Source organism: Hyperolius riggenbachi, chromosome 7 (genome assembly GCF_040937935.1).
Source record: "Hyperolius riggenbachi isolate aHypRig1 chromosome 7, aHypRig1.pri, whole genome shotgun sequence".
Taxonomy (NCBI): domain Eukaryota; kingdom Metazoa; phylum Chordata; class Amphibia; order Anura; family Hyperoliidae; genus Hyperolius; species Hyperolius riggenbachi.
In genome coordinates, this window is record NC_090652.1 from 72,899,334 (window position 1) to 72,918,087 (window position 18,754).

At 48.2% G+C, this 18,754-nt stretch overlaps 1 protein-coding gene across 1 annotated transcript in view; it reads left to right on the top strand.

Annotated features, from left to right (window-relative positions):
• Positions 1 to 8,886: 8,886 nt before the first annotated feature.
• The window catches only part of LOC137524331 (integrin alpha-M-like), an 86,106-nt gene continuing 76,238 nt past the window's right edge, over positions 8,887 to 18,754 (top strand). The window contains exons 1-2 of the mRNA XM_068244072.1: positions 8,887 to 9,014; positions 16,904 to 17,006. Of these exons, the coding sequence (XP_068100173.1) occupies positions 8,978 to 9,014; positions 16,904 to 17,006 (140 nt within the window). The 5' untranslated portion in view covers positions 8,887 to 8,977. The remainder of the gene's footprint in view (positions 9,015 to 16,903; positions 17,007 to 18,754) is intronic.

The following is an 18,754-nucleotide window of genomic DNA, read 5'->3' on the forward strand; positions in this document are numbered from 1 at the left end:
AACCTAATTGTAACCTTAGAGATTTTTGTTTTTTACTTAAAAGGACACTATAGCGAAAAATTGTAAAATTTAAAGAGAATCTGTATTGTTAAAATCGCACAAAAGTAAACATACCAGTGCGTTAGGGTTAGGGGACATCTCCTATTACCCTCTGTCACAATTTCGCCGCTCCCCGCCGCATTAAAAGTGGTTAAAAACAGTTTTTAAAAGTTTGTTTATAAACAAACAAAATGGCCACCAAAACAGGAAGTAGGTTGATGTACAGTATGTCCACACATAGAAAATACATCCATACACAAGCAGGCTGTATACAGCCTTCCTTTTGAATCTCAAGAGATCATTTGTGTGTTTCTTTCCCCCTGCAGCTATCTTCCACTGAAGTGTCAGGCTGTTTCTTCCTGCAGAGTGCAGACAGCTCTGCCCGTATGTAATTCCTCAGTATGTGAAAGCCCAGCCAGCTCAGAGGAGGATTTATCCAGCTTGTAAAAGATAAGAGAGAAGAGAGAAGCTTCCCTAATCTAAATAATACACAGGCAGTGTGCAGAGAGGGGCCTGGAGGGGGTAGATGCATCACAGAACCACAACACTGAAGAACTTGGCAGCCTTCCAGACACAGGCTGACAAGTCTGACAAAAGAGAGATAAGTTGATTTATTACAGAGATGGTGATAGTAGAACGTGCTGCAGTAAGCCAGAACACATTAGAAAAGCTTTTGGAACTTGTAGGATGATAAAAAACAGGATGCAATTTTTGTTACGGAGTCTCTTTAAAATATGTGCAAACATAAACAAATAAGAAATACATTTTTTCCAGAGTAAAATGAGCCATAAATTACTTTTCTCCTATGTTGCTGTCACTTACAGTAGGTAGTAGAAATCTGACAGAAGTGACAGGTTTGGACTAGGCCATCTTTTCATGGTGGATTCTCCGGGATTTTTTTATTTTCAAAAGCACTTAGTGAATGGCAGTTGCTCTATCTAACTGCCGAAAACTGTGTATCTTTATAAAAAATAAAAGCCTTGCTGAGAATCCTCTATGAAGAGATGGGCTAGTCAGGGCCGGTCCTAGACTTTCTGCTGCCTGAGGCAAAGATCGTAAAGGTGCCCCCCCAATATTTCTACATAACATTACATCCCCCACACAACCGACCGTGTCCGTGAAGGAAAGCCTGAGTGACGCAGCAAAGTGAGTGACTGACTCACCAGGGATTGGGTCTCCCTCCGGGTCTGGCGGCGGCGAAGGGCGGTCATCCGCATCCAGCACGCATCCTGCACTGGCAGGGGAGAGACGGCTGTGGTCTGCGGCAGGCATGCTCCATCTCGGATCTGAGGGATCTCGCGCTGGGCCAGTGAGCGGTGGCCGGCGGCAGCCAGCCAGCCTCATCATCATCATCGTCACGGTCACGTCGGCGGCGCTCGCTGCTCAGTGACTGACCATGACAATCAGCCGCAGCCAGGGCAGCAGAGCGGGCGGCAGCCGCTGCCATCAAATCAGCAGGCTTAGGCACTAGGCAGCGTCACCAGCGTGCAGCCTTGGAGGAGACAGGAGAGGCTGCAGAGCTCGGAGTCGTCGGACTCGGAGGCCGGCGGCAACAGTGCAGTTTCTAGGCTAAAATGCACCCAGGGCGAGGGTGTAAAAATAGCGCCCCTCCCCGGTATAGGTAGCCAGCTATAGGTCCCCCCCCCCGAGTATAGGTGGCCAGGCATGGGTGAGCCAGTAAAGTTGCCCCCAGTATAGGTTAGCCAGGTAGTTGCCTCCAGTATAGGTAGCCAGTATAGTTGCCCCCAGTATATGTTAGATAGGCAGGCACCCCCCCGCCCCGGTATAAGTTAGATAAGTAGGTGCCCCCAGTACAGGTTAGCTAGGTAGGTGCCTCCAATATAGGTAGCCAGTATAGTTGCCCCCAGCATAGGTTAGATAGGTAGGTACCCCCAGTATAGGTTAGTTAGGTAGGTGCCCCCAGTATAGGTAGCCAGTATAGTTGCCACCTTTATAGGCTAGGTAGGTAGGTGCCCCCAATACAGGTTAGATAAGTGCCCCCAGTATAGGTTAGATAGGTATCTTCCCCCCAGTATAGGTTAGATTAGGTTGCTGCCCTTCAGTATAGGTTAGATTAGGTAGGTGCCCCCAGTACAGGTTAGATTAGGTAGGTGCCCCCAGTATAGATTAGATAGGTAGCTGCCCCAGCATAGGTTAGACAGGTAGCTGCCCCCCAGCATAGGTTAGATAGGTAGCTGCCCCCCAGTATAGGTTAGATAGGTAGCTGCCCCCCAGTATAGGTTAGATAGGTAGCTGCCCCCCAGTACAGGTTAGATTAGGTAGGTGCCCCCCAGTATAGGATAGATAGGTAGCTGCCCCCAGTACAGGTTAGATTAGGTAGGTGCCCCCCAGTATAGGATAGATAGGTAGCTGCCCCCAGTATAGGTTAGATAGGTAGCTGCCCCCCAGTATAGGTTAGATAGGTAGCTGCCCCCCAGTACAGCTTAGATTAGGTAGGCCCCCCCAGTATAGGATAGATAGGTAGCTGCCCCCAGTACAGGTTAGATTAGGTAGGTGCCCCCCAGTATAGGATAGATAGGTAGCTGCCCCCCAGCATAGGTTAGATAGGTAGCTGCCCCCCAGTGTAGGTTAGATAGGTAGCTGCCCCCCAGTATAGGTTAGATAGGTAGCTGCCCCCCAGTATAGGATAGATAGGTAGCTGCCCCCCAGCATAGGTTAGATAGGTAGCTGCCCCCCAGTATAGGTTAGATAGGTAGCTGCCCCCCAGTATAGGTTAGATAGGTAGCTGCCCCCCAGTATAGGTTAGATAGGTAGCTGCCCCCCAGTATAGGTTAGATAGGTAGCTGCCCCCCAGTATAGGAGAGATAGGTAGCTGGCCCCCAGTATAGGTTAGATTAGGTAGGTGCCCCCCAGTATAGGATAGATAGGTAGCTGCCCCCAGTACAGGTTAGATTAGGTAGGTGCCCCCCAGTATAGGATAGATAGGTAGCTGCCCCCAGTACAGGTTAGATTAGGTAGGTGCCCCCCAGTATAGGATAGTTAGGTAGCTTCCCCCAGTATAGGTTAGATTAGGTAGGTGCCCCCCAGTATAGGATAGATAGGTAGCTTGCCCAGTATAGGTTAAGTAGGTAGGTGCCCCCTCATAATGGCGGAGGGGGGAGCCGGAGCCGCGGTGAGGGCAGCCCGACCTCTCCCTCTCCCCGGGCCGCTCTCCATGGTCCCCCCTCGGACTGTAGGCAGCAGAGTTAGCGCGCAGGGAAGCGCTGCTGTACACAGCTGTTACTCACCTCCCTGGATCCGATCGTCGCTCCAGCCCTGCTGGTCTCCTCTCTGCAATGTAGCCGCTGCTGATACACACGCTGCTTCCTGTTTACACAGGAAGCAGCCGCGTGTGTATCAGCCGGCTAGGCAGAGAGGAGACCAGCAGGGCGGGAGCGGCGATCGGATCCAGGGAGGTGAGTAACAGCTGTGTACAGCAGCGCTTCCCTGCGCGCTAACTCTGCTGCCTACAGTCCGAGGGGGGAGCATGAAGAGCGGCCCGGGGAGAGGGAGGGAGAGGGAGGGAGAGGTCGGGCTGCCCTCATCGCGGCTCTGGCTCCCCCCCCCCCCCCGCTATCACAGCCACGTCATCTGGTGCCGCCCCTCCACTTTCTGCCGCCTGAGGAACCCGCCTCACCCCGCCTCATGGGCGGGCCGGCCCTGGGGCTAGTCCAAAACCTGTTGGATCTGTCAGATTTCTAATACCTACTGTAAGTGACAGCGACATAGGAGAAAAGTAATTTATGGCTCATTTTACTCTGGAAAAAATACGTACTTCTTATTTGTCTATGTTTGCACATATTTTAAATTTTACAATTTTTCGCCATAGTGCCCCTTTAAAGAACAGGTCCTAGGAAATTAAAAAGAAAAAAAAAAAGATCTACTTACCCAGGGCTTCCTCCAGCCCCTGGCAGCCGATATGTCCCTGGCCGCAGCTCTAGTGTCCCGGAGTCCCCTCCTTTGGAGATGACGACCTTGCCAGGTTGGCATTTTCTGAGCCTGCACAAGTGCGTGGCCACATCCGCTCTGAGGCCTCATCCGTTCCGCCGGCGTCTAGCACGCCGAGGACGGGACTGTCTTTTGCTCATAGGGTCGCTGCGGAGACAGGACCTTTATGCTGGGAGAAGGCGTGTCAGCTGACCTGCCGGTCGGCTGACGTCAGGGGAGACGCACGGCGCCCGGATTGGCTGTTTGGAGATGGGCGCGGCTGTGAGCTCTCCTCTCTGCTTCAAAAGCCTTCTCTTGTCACTCGCAATCTGTCTGCTGTTGCAAATACGTCAGTGTTAGCGCTCAGACCTTAGACAGTATCCGGTGTGCTTTGATCTTGGAGGAAACCAGGGATTTCACACAAGACTAGGACTATTGTTATTATTATTACTGTTGATACCTGTGTATGACTCTGGCTCAGGGTCGGACTGGGACACTAAGCCCCCCCCATTTTGGGCTCACATACACATGTACTCTAGAAATTTTGCATGAGTTTATGGTAGGGAAAAGATTGTGAGCACTTCTGAGGACAGTCTCCAATAGGGATATGTCCACATGCGGCGCGCCGCAGCGCGCCGCAGCGAAAGTAAATGGGTGTCACCACGCACTGGAACATCGGCGTGGTCACGATGAGTCATGGGCAGACTTAAAAAAAAAAAAAAAAACACAACATAAGTAGCGGTGTTATTCACAGAGATTAGGTCCGACCAGATACATTTTAGATAAAATATTCAAGTAGTTACATGCCTCATGATAATTCATCAAGTAGTCAAATCGCAGCAGATTTTCCGACAAAATGCAATCAGGTTGGCGGCTGATACCCCCACAAAATGCAATCAGATTGGCGGCAGATACCCCCCAAAATGCAATCAGGTTGGTGCCAGATACCCCCCCCCCCAAAAGTGGGCAGCAGTGACCAGAAAATCGTAATGTGGGCAGCAGACACCTGAAAATCGCAATGTGGGCAGCAGTGACCAGAAAATCGTACTGTGGGCAGCAGACACCAGAAAATCGTAATGTGGGCAGCAGACACCTGAAAATCGCAATGTGGGCAGCAGTCACCAGAAAAGCGTAATGTGGGCAGCAGACACCTGAAAATCGTAATGTGGGCAGCAGACACCAGAAAATCGCAATGTAGGCAGCAGTGACCAGAAAATCGTAATGTGGGCAGCAGTCACCAGAAAATCACAATGTGGGCAGCAGTCACCAGAAAATCGTAATGTGGGCAGCAGACACCAGAAAATCGCAATGTAGGCAGCAGTGACCAGAAAATCGTAATGTGGGCAGCAGACACCAGAAAATCGCAATGTAGGCAGCAGTGACCAGAAAATCGTACTGTGGGCAGCAGACACCAGAAAATCGTAATGTGGGCAGCAGACACCTGAAAATCGCAATGTGGGCAGCAGACACCTGAAAATCGCAATGTGGGCAGCAGACACCTGAAAATCGTAATGTGGGCAGCAGACACCTGAAAATCGCAATGTGGGCAGCAGACACCTGAAAATCGTAATGTGGGCAGCAGACACCTGAAAATCGCAATGTGGGCAGCAGACACCTGAAAATCGTAATGTGGGCAGCAGGCACCTGAAAATCGCAATGTGGGCAGCAGACACCAGAAAATCATAATGTGGGCAGCAGACACCTGAAAATCGCAATGTGGGCAGCAGACACCTGAAAATCGTAATGTGGGCAGCAGACACCTGAAAATCGCAATGTGGGCAGCAGACACCTGAAAATCGTAATGTGGGCAGCAGACACCTGAAAATCGTAATGTGGGCAGCAGACACCTGAAAATCGCAATGTGGGCAGCAGACACCTGAAAATCGTAATGTGGGCAGCAGACACCAGAAAATCGTAATGTGGGCAGCAGGCACCAGAAAATCATAATGTGGGCAGCAGACACCAGAAAATCATAATGTGGGCAGCAGTGACCAGAAACCCCCCTCCCTCACCTAGGGGCCCCCGCTCCAGAATTGCAGCCAGCGGCAAATAATCACTTACCAGCATGACGGAGATGAGATCCGTAGCTCTGCGTGCCGCTGGCTGGTCTGCTCTCTGCTTCCTGAACTGACTGTCCAATCACGCTCTCGCAGTACTTCCTGCGAGAGCGTGATTGGACAGTCAGTTCAGGAACCAGAGCAGACCAGCCAGCGGCACGCAGAGCTACGGATCTCATCTCCGTAAATCATGCCGTTAAGTGATTCTTCCCCGCTGGCTGCAATTCTGGAGAGGGGGGGGAGCGCGGAAGGGGGGCCCCTAGGTGAGGGAGGGGGGGAGGCTTCCGCCCCTCCCCGCCGATCTGTGCACAATGTCCCCCCTTCCTGCGCTTAGCCCCCCTCCTTTTTAGCACTGGGGCCCCCAGGAGGCGGGACGGCCGGGGCCCACCGATGGGACCATCGGTGGTTCGGTGGGCCTGTCCGAGGCTGCTCTGGCTTATCCCTGACCTTGATCTTGCTTACGATTCTGTACTTCTGGCTATCTGACTCTGTTGCTGAACCTTGCCTGAAATATTACTACTCTCTTGCCTGCCGATTCTGTATTGTTCCAGCCTCTCTGTTGCCGATCTTTGCCTGTCTGACCATTCTACTCTCCAGTGAGCCCTTGTCACTGGAGAGGTGCTCTGATAGTACTCACCAGCTCCTCTGGTGAAGTCTAGCCAAACTATTCAGTTACTATTGCAGATAGTACCTTCCAGCTCCTCTGGTGAGGTCTAGCCAAACTATTCAGTTACTATTGCAGATAGTACCTTCCAGCTCCTCTGGTGAGGTCTAGTCAAACTATTCAGTTACTATTGCAGATAGTACCTTCCAGCTCCTCTGGTGGGGTCTAGTCAAACTATTCAGTTACTATTGCAGATAGTACCTTCCAGCTCCTCTGGTGGGGTCTATCTAACTACTTACTGTTGCACCAAACACCACTCACTTCAGTATATCTGTCTTCTATACTTGTTGGTGATACTGCAGATCACCACATAATCAGGTATAGAGTCTGTATTATTGGTGATACTGCAGATCACCACATAATCAGGTATAGAGTCTGTATTATTGGTGATTCTGCAGATCACACAATAATCAGACGTCTGTGTTGCTACACCAATCGTTACAATTTCTAAGCAAAAGATGGCCCATGTGCAATTCGTGTTTTCTCCGGAGTTTTCTCCTAGGTGATATTTTCACACCTTGGCTCATATGCAATTCACTTTTTCTCCGGAGTTTTGTGGTAGGTGATATTTTTACAACTCGTCATAAAATTCATTTTGAACCACGAGAAGCAAGAAAACACTCAAAATAATCTTGACAGTACTTTTTTTTTTAAACGACTTTTTGGTACTTTTTAATTGCAAAGTTCTGAAAGGTAATTTTAAATAGAAGATGGCAAATTATCTCCTAGGAGAAAACTCAGGAGAAAAAGTGAATTGCATATGGGCCCTTGTCATAAAATGCCTTTTAAACCACCAAGTAAGAAAATACTCAGAATAATTTGGATAGTACTTTTTCAACAATTTTTGGGTACTTTTTCAGATTTTAAATATAATATAAAAATTATCTCCTAGGAGAAAACTCAGGAGAAAAAATGAATTGCAGATAGGCCTATTATAGTTCCTGGTCTGCATATATAAGGCGTTTTTTTGCACACAAAGTTTTGGTTACAATGTGCTGGTTTTGTTACACTACCTAATAGATTAACGTGAACCTGAGGTGAAAATAAGTGAGATACTTAGACAAGACAAATAATTTTTACTGTATTTTTTGGACTATAAGACTCACTCACTGGGGAAAAAGTCACTGCATCTTATAGTAGAAATACAGGGAGTTGTGAACGCCTGCCAATACGCACCTCCAACCCACCGCAGTGTCCGGGACTCCCTGTTCCCTGGCCATGCAGAGGAGGACACAGGGGGACAAACGGAGGACACAGAAGGAAACAAAGGGGCATAGAGGAGGACACAAGGAGGACAGAGGCAGACACATGGGGACACAGGAGGACACAAGGGAGACAGAGGAGGACACAAGGGAGACAGAGGAGGACACAGGGAGACACATGAGGTACAAGGGGGCATAATCTACAAGATGCTGCTTCCCCATGGATGCACCAGGTTTAGCATATATTTTTCCCCTGGTTTTGTCCTCTAATCCTAGGTGCGTCCAGGGCCAGTTTTCTCATGAAGCAAGGTGAAACATTTGCATCAGGCGCGGAGATTACAGGGGCAGCGTTTTTGTACTGTGTGTACCTTCCTGAGGAGGAATGGAGTGGCTGAGGGTGAGCAGGTTGTTTGTCACAGACTCACAGCCAGCCACTGTGCTATTGTGTGGAGCTGCAGCATGTCATGTGGGAACATCAAATGAAGCAGAGTAAATTGTCGGGGGCTGTGTGATCATTCCAAATTGGGAGGTAGGGAGGGGCGCATCCTCACAAGTTTGCCTCAGACAGCAAAAAGTCTAGAGCCGGCCCTGGGTGCATCTCATGGTCAAGAGCATCTTATAGTCCAAAAAATACGCTATATAATACTTTTCTCCTAAAATGTTGTATTTTGCTGTGTGTTTGTGGGAACCCCCGTGCACTGTTTTCTATTATATTTCAACCAACATTTTAACTAACAATTATTTACTTTATTAATAGTAAGAATGAATTCTCGGCTGCCCCTAATGTTGTTAGTCACATTCTAGTCAGCGGTGGCAACTCTCTGTTCCTCCACGCGCTGGCATACGACTATATTTATATCTATTTATGGACATTTACATACAGGATGTGGTGGGGTGGACGCTTATGACCCATTCTCTGCAGAGGTGACAGTGACAACAAGACCTCGGCTCTCCAGCAGTGTGAATAGATCCCAATTACAAATTAGCAGAAGTGTCTCATATGTCACTCGGTGTTGCAATCATCAGGAATTAAACACTAAAACTGGGTGTCCTCTCAGCTCAGAGCATCTCACCAACACCACGCAGAGATGAACTGCTGCCTACCCTGGGTGCTGCTGGGCCAGGGTGAGTGCTGATGGCTGGAGGGGTGCGGAGAGAGGATGGGTGTCACTGGCAGTGGGTGCTGCTGGGCCAGGGTGGGTGCTGGTTGCTGGAGGGGTTCAGAGAGAGAATGGGTGGCACTTGCAGTGGGTGCTGCTGGGCCAGGGTGGGTGCTGGTTGCTGGAGGGGTACAGAGGGAGGATGGGTGTCACTGGCAGTGGGTGCTGCTGGGCCAGGATGGGTACTGGTTGCTGGAGGGGTACAGAGAGAGGATGGGTGTCAGTGACAGTGGGTGCTGCTGGGACGGGGTGGGTGCTGGTGGCTGGAGGGGTATAGAGAGAGGATGAGTGTCACTGACACTGGGTGCTGCTGGACAGGGTGAGTGGTATTACTACCTACACTGGGTGCTTTATTTCCAAGGTGAATGATGGAGGCTTGGGGACACAAGGGAGACATGGGTGTCACTGACACTGGGTGCAGCTCTGTCAGTGTGAGTGACTGTGGCTGGCAGACATGGGGATGATGGGTGTCACTGACACTAAATGCTGCTCTTCCAGGGTGACACATGGTGGCTGGGAGACACATTGGAGAGATGGGTGTCACTACTGGCACTAGGTACTGCTCTGAAGTTAGTGATGGTGCCTGGGGGGACACAGGGGAGATGGCATTGCTACCTACACTGGGTGCTTCACTACTAGGGTGAATGATGGTGGCTAGATGACAAATGAGTGATGGGTGTCACTGACACTAAATGCTGCTCTTCCAGGGTGACACATGGTGGCTGGGAGACACATTGGAGAGATGGGTGTCACTACTGGCACTAGGTACTGCTCTGAAGTTAGTGATGGTGCCTGGGGGGACACAGGGGAGATGGCATTGCTACCTACACTGGGTGCTTCACTACTAGGGTGAATGATGGTGGCTAGATGACAAATGAGTGATGGGTGTCACTGATACTGGGTGCTGCTCATCCAGGGTGGCACATGGTGGTTGGGAGACACAGTAGAGTGATGGGTGTGATTGGATGCTGCTCTTCTGTGTAGTGATTTGTGATGGTGGTTTGGAGAAACAGTGGAGTAATGGGTGTCACTGGCAGTGGGTGCTGCTCTGCTGTGTAGTAATCGGTGATGGTGATCTGCTGTGTAGTGATCGGTGATGGTGACACAAGACAAGACAAATAACATTTATATTGTGTTTTTCTCCTGGCAGCCTCAAAGCGCCAGAGCTGCAGCCACTAGGGCATGCTCTATAGGCAGTAGCAGTGTTAGAGAGACTTGCCTAAGGTCTCCTACTGAATAGGTGCTGGCTTACTGAACAGGCAGAGCCGAGCTTCGAACCCAGGTCCTGTTTGTCAGAGGCAGAGCCCTTAACCATTACACTATCCAGCCACAACACATCCAACACGGGCAGAGACTGGTGTCACTGGCAGTGGGTGCTGCTCTGCTGTGTAGTGATGGTGACTGAAGACACGGGGCAGAGACTGGTGTCACTGGCAGTGGGTGCTGCTCTGCTGTGTAGTGATGGTGACTGAAGACACAGGGCAGAGACTGGTATCACTGGCAGTGGGTGCTGCTCTGCTGTGTAGTGATGGTGACTGAAGACACAGGGCAGAGACTGGTTTCACTGGCAGTGGGTGCTGCTCTGCTGTGTAGTGATGGTGACTGAAGACACGGGGCAGAGACTGGTGTCACTGGCAGTGGGTGCTGCTCTGCTGTGTAGTGATGGTGACTGAAGACACAGGGCAGAAACTGGTGTCACTGGCAGTGGGGGCTGCTCTGCTGTGTAGTGATGGTGACTGAAGACACAGGGCAGAGACTGGTATCACTGGCAGTGGGTGCTGCTCTGCTGTGTAGTGATCGGTGATGGTGGCTGGGGACACAGGGCAGAGACTGGTGTCACTGGCAGTGGGTGCTGCTCTGCTGTGTAGTGATGGTGACTGAAGACACAGGGAAGAGACTGGTGTCACTGGCAGTGGGTGCTGCTCTGCTGTTTAGTGATGGTGACTGAAGACACAGGGCAGAGACTGGTGTCACTGGCAGTGGGTGCTGCTCTGCTGTGTAGTGATGGTGACTGAAGACACAGGGCAGAGACTGGTATCACTGGCAGTGGGTGCTGCTCTGCTGTGTAGTGATGGTGACTGAAGACACAGGGCAGAGACTGGTTTCACTGGCAGTGGGTGCTGCTCTGCTGTGTAGTGATGGTGACTGAAGACACGGGGCAGAGACTGGTGTCACTGGCAGTGGGTGCTGCTCTGCTGTGTAGTGATGGTGACTGAAGACACAGGGCAGAAACTGGTGTCACTGGCAGTGGGGGCTGCTCTGCTGTGTAGTGATGGTGACTGAAGACACAGGGCAGAGACTGGTATCACTGGCAGTGGGTGCTGCTCTGCTGTGTAGTGATCGGTGATGGTGGCTGGGGACACAGGGCAGAGACTGGTGTCACTGGCAGTGGGTGCTGCTCTGCTGTGTAGTGATCGGTGATGGTGGCTGGGGACACAGGGCAGAGACTGGTGTCATTGGCACTGGGTGCTGTTTAGCTGTAGTAAGCTATGGAAGCTGGAGGACACAAGAAATATGGGTGTCTCTGGCACTGGGTGCTGCTCTGCCCGTGAGAAAGGTGGTGGCTGGGGGGGGCACATAGGAGAGAAGGGTGTCATCTCTGGTGCTGGTCAGACTGGGTGAGGCTGGTGGGCAAAGGCGGGAGATGGGCTATAGGTGTCGCTGGGACAGGGTGCTGCTCAATAATGATGCACAGCAGAAGCTCATTAGAGATCTCTTAGATGATGATAACATGTACAGGTGATAACATATTCAGAGGAGGAGCTTGATGTAAAACTGAAGCGACAAAAAAGTCAGATACTTACCTATAGAGAGGGAAGTCTATGGATCTATTGATCCTTCCCTGTCTCCTCTCGGTCCTTTGGGACCACGGAAGGCTTCGGGAAGGTGTGTGCTTGTGCAAGTGCAGTAGGAACCGCCCATCTTTGGGAGCACTGGGGGACACAAGTGCTCCCAAAGCCTTCCGAGGGTTCCCAGAGGCGGAGTAACGTCATCGTGGGGAACTAAGGGGGGCAGGGAAGGCTCAATTGGATCCAGTCTTTTTACTCCATAGGCATCAGACTTTATTTTATTATTACTACAGCAGCAGCATAATAACCTTTTAAAAAATGATTTGTTATGGCTGATACAAATCCTGCAATAAATCTGCAGTTTGTCTACTTCCTGCTTTCATGGAAGCTGACATAATGTTAACATCCTGTGCTTTCAGATTAGCCTCTCTGCCGAGGCAGCCTGCTGACATAGCTGAGGGATCAAATTCCAAGTTGCGCTTAAAGAGGAATTGTCGCAAAACTTTTAAAATTTAAAACCCGTACAAATAAGCAGTACGTTTCTTCCTGAGTAAAATAAGCCATAGATTACTTCTCTCCTATGTTACTGTCACTTACAGTAGGTAGTAGAAATCTGACATTACCGACAGGTTTTGGGTTAGTCCAACTCTCCATAGGGGATTCTCAGCATGGCCTTTATTCTTTATAAAGACACGCCTGAAAAAGATTTATACAAAGTTGATGGATAGCCTCCCTGCGCTCAGTACACTTTTTTGGCAGTTGGACGGAGCAACTGTCATTCATGAAGTGTTTTTGAAAATAAAGAAAAACCCTGAGAACCCCCCATTAGAAGATGGGCTAGTTCAAAATCTGTCAGTAATGTCAGATTTCTACTACCTACTGTAAGTGACAGCAACATGTGAGAAAAGTGATTTATGGCTCAATTTACTCTGGTAGAAACGTACTTCTTATTTGTATATGTTTGCATGTATTTTTATGATTTTAACGACAGAGGTCCTTTAAGGCCTCTTTTACATTTAATTAGTTGCTCTCAGTTATAACTGAAAGAAAACTGATTTTCAAAGTAAGTCCCATGTTTTCCTATGGCACCTTTCACTCTTAACGCGTTTTAACTGAAATCTTTTTCACAATGCACTGCTATGGAAAAAACGCATACCAACGCGTACTTACGCACACTAACTGATTAAGTGTAAATGGGCCCTTAGTCACTCACAGATGAGGGGGCATTAGACAGGCTAAACTCTCTAAATACATACAGCGTGCACTTCACCACAGTGGCGTAGTGGTTAGCGCTCTTGCCTTGCAGAGCTGGGTTCCTGGTTTGAATCCCAGCCAGGTCAACATCTGCAAGGAGTTTGTATGTTCTCCCCGTGACTGCGTAGGTTTCCTCTGGGCATTCGGTTTCCTCCCAAATCCCCAAAACATACAGATAAGTTCATTGGCTTCCCCCTAAATTGGCCCTAGACTATGATACATACACTACATGATACATACATAGACTATGACAAAGATTAGACTGTGAGGGACATTTAGAGACAACACAATATATTCTGTACAGCGCTGCGTAATATGTCAGCACTATATAAATACTTAAATAAATACATTTCTCTATGCTTTCCTTCTGTGCAAGAGTTCAGGTCCGCTTTAAAGGGAACTGAAGTAAGAGGTATACGGTGGCTGCCATATTTATTTCCTTTTAATCAATACCAGTTGCCTGGCAGCCCTGCTGGTCTATTTCTCTGCAGTAGTATCTGAATAACACCAGAAACAAGCATGCTGCTGGTCTTGTCAGATTTGACTTTAAAGTCTGAAACACCTGATCTGCTGTATGCTTGTTCAGGGGCTATGGCTAATAGTATTGGAGGCAGAGGATCTGCAGGGCTGCCAGGCAACTGGTATTGCTTAAAAGGAAATAAACATGGCAGTCTCCATATCCCTCTCTTTTCAGTTCCCCTTTAAGAGGTTTCCTTTGACTTTATCCAATGAGAGTGGTTTCATAGAGGAATGTGGGTCAGTCAGTACAGACTATTTGATGTAAGTATGGCCCACTGACAGGTGGACTCTCCCATTTCTGTGACTGCAGATACAGTGGTTCCTTCTGCATTTCCGTTACTTGGGGCTTCCTCATTATCCCTGCATGTCCTGGGCTGGTGTAACATTACTCTGACCCTTTCACAACGATGATTGTCACATACAGGCTGTGCCAGGTGTCACAATTATTATTGCAGCTCTTGCACTGAGCTGACAGTTGGGAGGAACATCAGATAGACAGACAGACACAGACAGACAGACAGACAGACAGACAGACAGACAGACACAGACAGACAGACAGACAGACAGACAGACAGACAGACAGATAGATAGATAGATAGATAGATAGATAGATAGATAGATAGATAGATAGATAGATAGTTGCAGGTGTCTAATCCTGAGAAAAGAGGTGAGTGGACTCACCTCAAAACCCCCTGCGCCGTGCGTTGCCCGAAAAATGGGCGTGGTCACACCGCAGAATGGGGGTGTGGTCATGGGTGGGGCAAGATATACATGATGCGCTTTGAGTCCTATGGGAGAAAAGCGCTTTACAAATGTTATTGTATTGTATTGTATTGTATGACCTTAGCAGTGGTGTAAAAGGTCTGCCGGTGAAGTTTGAGTTCTGCCGTAGTGCATCGCATCCCCCAAAATTAGATGTAATCTGATAGCATTTCACCCAAAACACACGTAATCTGGCAGCACTGGTTCCCTAAAAATACAGATCTGACTGCAGTTCCCACAAAATAGCCCAGTATAGCTAGCCAGGTCTATAGGTGTCCCCAGTATAAGTAGCCAAGTGTATATTTGTCCACAAAATAGGTAGCCAGGTGTATAATGTCCCCAGAATAGTTAGCCAGGTGTATAGGTGTCCCCAGTATATGCAGCCAGGTGTATAGCTGCCCCCAGTATAGCCAGGTGTATAGCTGCCCCCAGTATATGTAGTCAGGTGTATAGCTGCCCCCAGCATATGTAGCCAGGTCTATAGGTGTCCCCAGTATAAGTAGCCAAGTGTATAGTTGTCCCCAGAATAGGTAGCCAGGTGTATAATGTCCCTAGAATAGGTAGCCAGGTGTATAGGTGTCCCCAGTATTTGTAGCCAGGTGTATAGCTGCCCCCAGTATAGCCAGGTGTCCCCAGTATATGTAGCCAGGTGTATAGCTGCCCCCAGTATATGTAGCCAGGTCTATAGGTGTCCCCAGAAAGAGGGTAGGCAGGTCTATAGGTGTCCCGAGAAGGAGGGTAGGCAGGTCTATAGGTGTCCCCAGAAGGAGGGCAGGCAGCGCAGTGGAGGGGGAGTAGTGGGCACAGCAGTGGGGAAGGGGGGATGTCTTCCCCCCTTCCCTCACCTTGGGGCTCCCCCTCCTTCGCTCTCCCCTCCAGAACTAAACATTTTCAGCGGCTGGCAGCGGGCGGGAACTTACCACCTCCTCCTTCCGGTGGGAGTTGAAGCTCTGCATTGCCGCTAGTCTCATCTGGTCTAGACCAGAGCAGCGGCATGCAGAACTTCTCCCGGCACTTGGAACGAGGAGGAGGTAAGTCCCCGCCCACTGATGCCTGCTGCCAGCTGCTGCAAATGTTTAGTTCTGGAGGGGAGAGCGAGGGAGGGGGAGCCCTAAGGTGAGGGAAGGGGGGAGACGTCCCCCCTTCCCCACCGCTGTGCCCACTACTCCCCCTCCACTGTGCTTCCTACCCTCCACTGTCTCCATGCTAGTGTGGACGACGTCCACTCTCCAGAAAAAGAAGGTGGATGTCGTCCACCCGCATTCACACAGGACTCGACCCCTGGATAGTTGTGTTGTAATCGGGCTCTGCCCAGTCAAAATATATTGAATACTATGAGCAGATTGTGAAGGTAAGTTACCTACATACTAAATGGAGATGGTAAAATTGGCCAGTGATTGGCCAATCATAACTGAAAGTGTGTAGCAGGCTTTGGGTTCCCTTTCAGAGAACAGAGATCTCAACACAAGAGTACCCCCAGAGACTGAACAATCCAGCAGGAGGAGGGGGGGAAGTGTAGCAGTAGTGCTGAGTTACACCTGGTACACACTTTCAATTATGATGATTGGCCAGTCACTGACCTATATTACCACCTGCATGTAATATGAGGGTCAACAGATATTGGATACTATGAAAAGATGGGCAAACCCTCGTTCTACATGGAGGTGGTAACATTGGTTAGTGATTGGCCTATGCTCATTTAAAGCATGCACTAGGCTTAAAGCCGCCTGGTACACAAATCCAATTTTATTGGTCAATGTCTGGCCAACTGTATTACCTCCATGTATTATGAATATGAAGGCTATGAACAAATTGTGCAGGTAAGCTCTCATATTACGTGGAAAAGGTTAAATTGGCCAATGATTGGCCAATCAGAATTGTATGGGTGTATCAGGCTTTACGGTGCACCTACATTCAACTCTGATTGGCCAATCCAATTTTACCACTTGCATGTAAGTTTACCTACACAATCTGTGCATAGTATTCAAAATCTGTTGACCTTTATAATACATGGAAGTGATACAATTGGCCAATCATTGGCCAATAAAAATTGGATGTGTGTATGCACCCTTTAGCCTGGTACATCCCTTCAATTTTGATTGCCAAATGATTGGCCAATTTTACCGCGTCCATGTAGTATGAGATCCAACAGATTTTACCTATTATGCGTAGATTGTGTAGGGAAACCCTCATACTACTGGAAGGTGGTAACATTTGTCAGTGATTGGCCAATTAAAATTAAAGGTCTGTACCAGGCTTTAGAGTGCAGAGATCTCACCACCAGAGACCTTGAGAGATAGAGGATTCCGTTATGGGGTTGAATGCTAAAGGGTGTAGAGTGCAGAGATCTCATCACCAGAGACCCAGAGAGATAGAGGATTCCATTATGGGGTTTAATGCTAAAGTGTGCAGAGTGACCAGGAGTCTGCAGGGCATTGCTTGTTGGAGTAAGAGGAGATGGTAACCCCATACAGAACATAAGCTTGCCTCCCCCATTTCTTAACATGCTTATATTTTGTCTTTGATGCAGTCCTCACCCTTGCCGGTGCCTTCTTTGTGGACCTGAAGCAACCAATCATCTTCCAGAGTGCGGAGCGGAGTTTTGGGTATCAGGTGGTTCAGTTGGATAAAGGGTGAGAGATTATTCCAGGTCTTTAGTGGACCAATAAGTGGTCCCTAGTAAGATCTTATGTGGAATGAATCTTGTCTACACATTTTCTCTGCTGTGATACCATAGTATGTAAAGTGTATACAGGTGCATTTCATTTTCTTTGAAGAGTGCTGTAATGACATTTGAATATCACCTAGCCAACAGCCCCATTCATTAACAGAGGCCGACCAGGTAGTTGGTGTCAAAGGACCACTATCGTGAAAAAAGTAGGCAGTTAAAATCTGACAGAACCGACAGGTTTTGAGCCAGTCCATCTCCTCATGGGGATTCTCGCGGTTTTCTTTGCTTTCAACAGCATTTCCTGAACAGCAGTTTAACTGCCAAAATAGTAAGATACCAGCCAGCCTCCCTACTCACTTGCACACTATTTTGTCAGCAAAGACTTTGCAACTGCTGTTCAGGAAATGCTGTTGAAATTGGTTCTGTCAGATTTTAACTGCCTACTTTTTTCGCGATAGTAGTCCTTGAGGCAGGGGTCACACTTGTCTTTCAGTTTCTACACTTTTCAGAAAACTGAAAGACAAGTGTGACCCCTGCCTTACAGCAGCTAATGTAATTTATAGAGAAAACTGAAAAATTGCACAAGATGTCAGTTTTTTTTCTGCGTGCGAAATATACATTTAAGTGTGACCTAGCTCATTGATTAACATGAGTTCTCAGTTGAAAACAGTTTTTCTGTGCAGAAAACGCGCACGAAAGCCGACAAGTGTGACCCCTGCCTTAAACTATTGTAAAATGCAAACACTTCGACATTCTCTAAAATAGGAAGCTGTCTGAAGCACATGAATAGACTGTCTGATATGTACTGAAACAGCTGATAATGCAGGAAACTGTCTGACCTGTGCAGACACGGAACGTGGACTCGTGGGGCCAGTTTTTACCAAAAGAGGATGTCATTCCATTTCATACCAAGGTGAAATTTAAAGAGAAACTACGACCAAGAATTGAACTTTATCCCAATCAGTAGCTGATACCCCCTTTTACATGAGAAATCTATTCCTTTTCACAAATAGACCATCAGGGGGCGCTGTATGACTGATATTGTGGTGAAACCCCTCCCACAAGAAACTCTGAGGACTGTGGTACTCCTGGCAGTTTCCTGTCTGTGAACCTTGTTGCATTATGGGAAATAGCTGTTTACAGCTGTTTCCAACTGCCAAAAAAGCATGCAGCAGCTACATCACCTGCCAACAGTAAAAATATCCCCATGTAATAAATGTCAGAATGTAAATCAGGGATTTAAAAGATTTTACATGCAGCAGCTACATCACCTGCCAACAGTAAAAATATCCCCATGTAATAAATGGCAGAATGTAAATCAGGGATTTAAAAGATTTTACAATGGGAAAACACTGACTAAATCATTTATACATAATTATTGTAAAAATGAAGCACTCTTTTATTACATTATTTTCACTGGAGTTCCTCTTTAAATAATTGAGCCTAGAGCTACACTTCCAGCTATAAATGGTCAACTCTGAGATCCAATAATTGTAATTCTCTGGAGATTGCTACACAGCTAGGGTTACCCTGCTCTATCAGCATTGTGTTTTCCCCGCTCCAGGAATTAGATGTTATGCAAGGGTTAAGTTCTATTTTCTGTTTTACTTCCTTTTATTTTTACAAGCCAACGTCTTGTTGTGAGTCCTTGTCAATTTTACTTTCGTTTTTGTTAATGTTATTTTTGTATATTTTTTTGCTCTGTTCCAC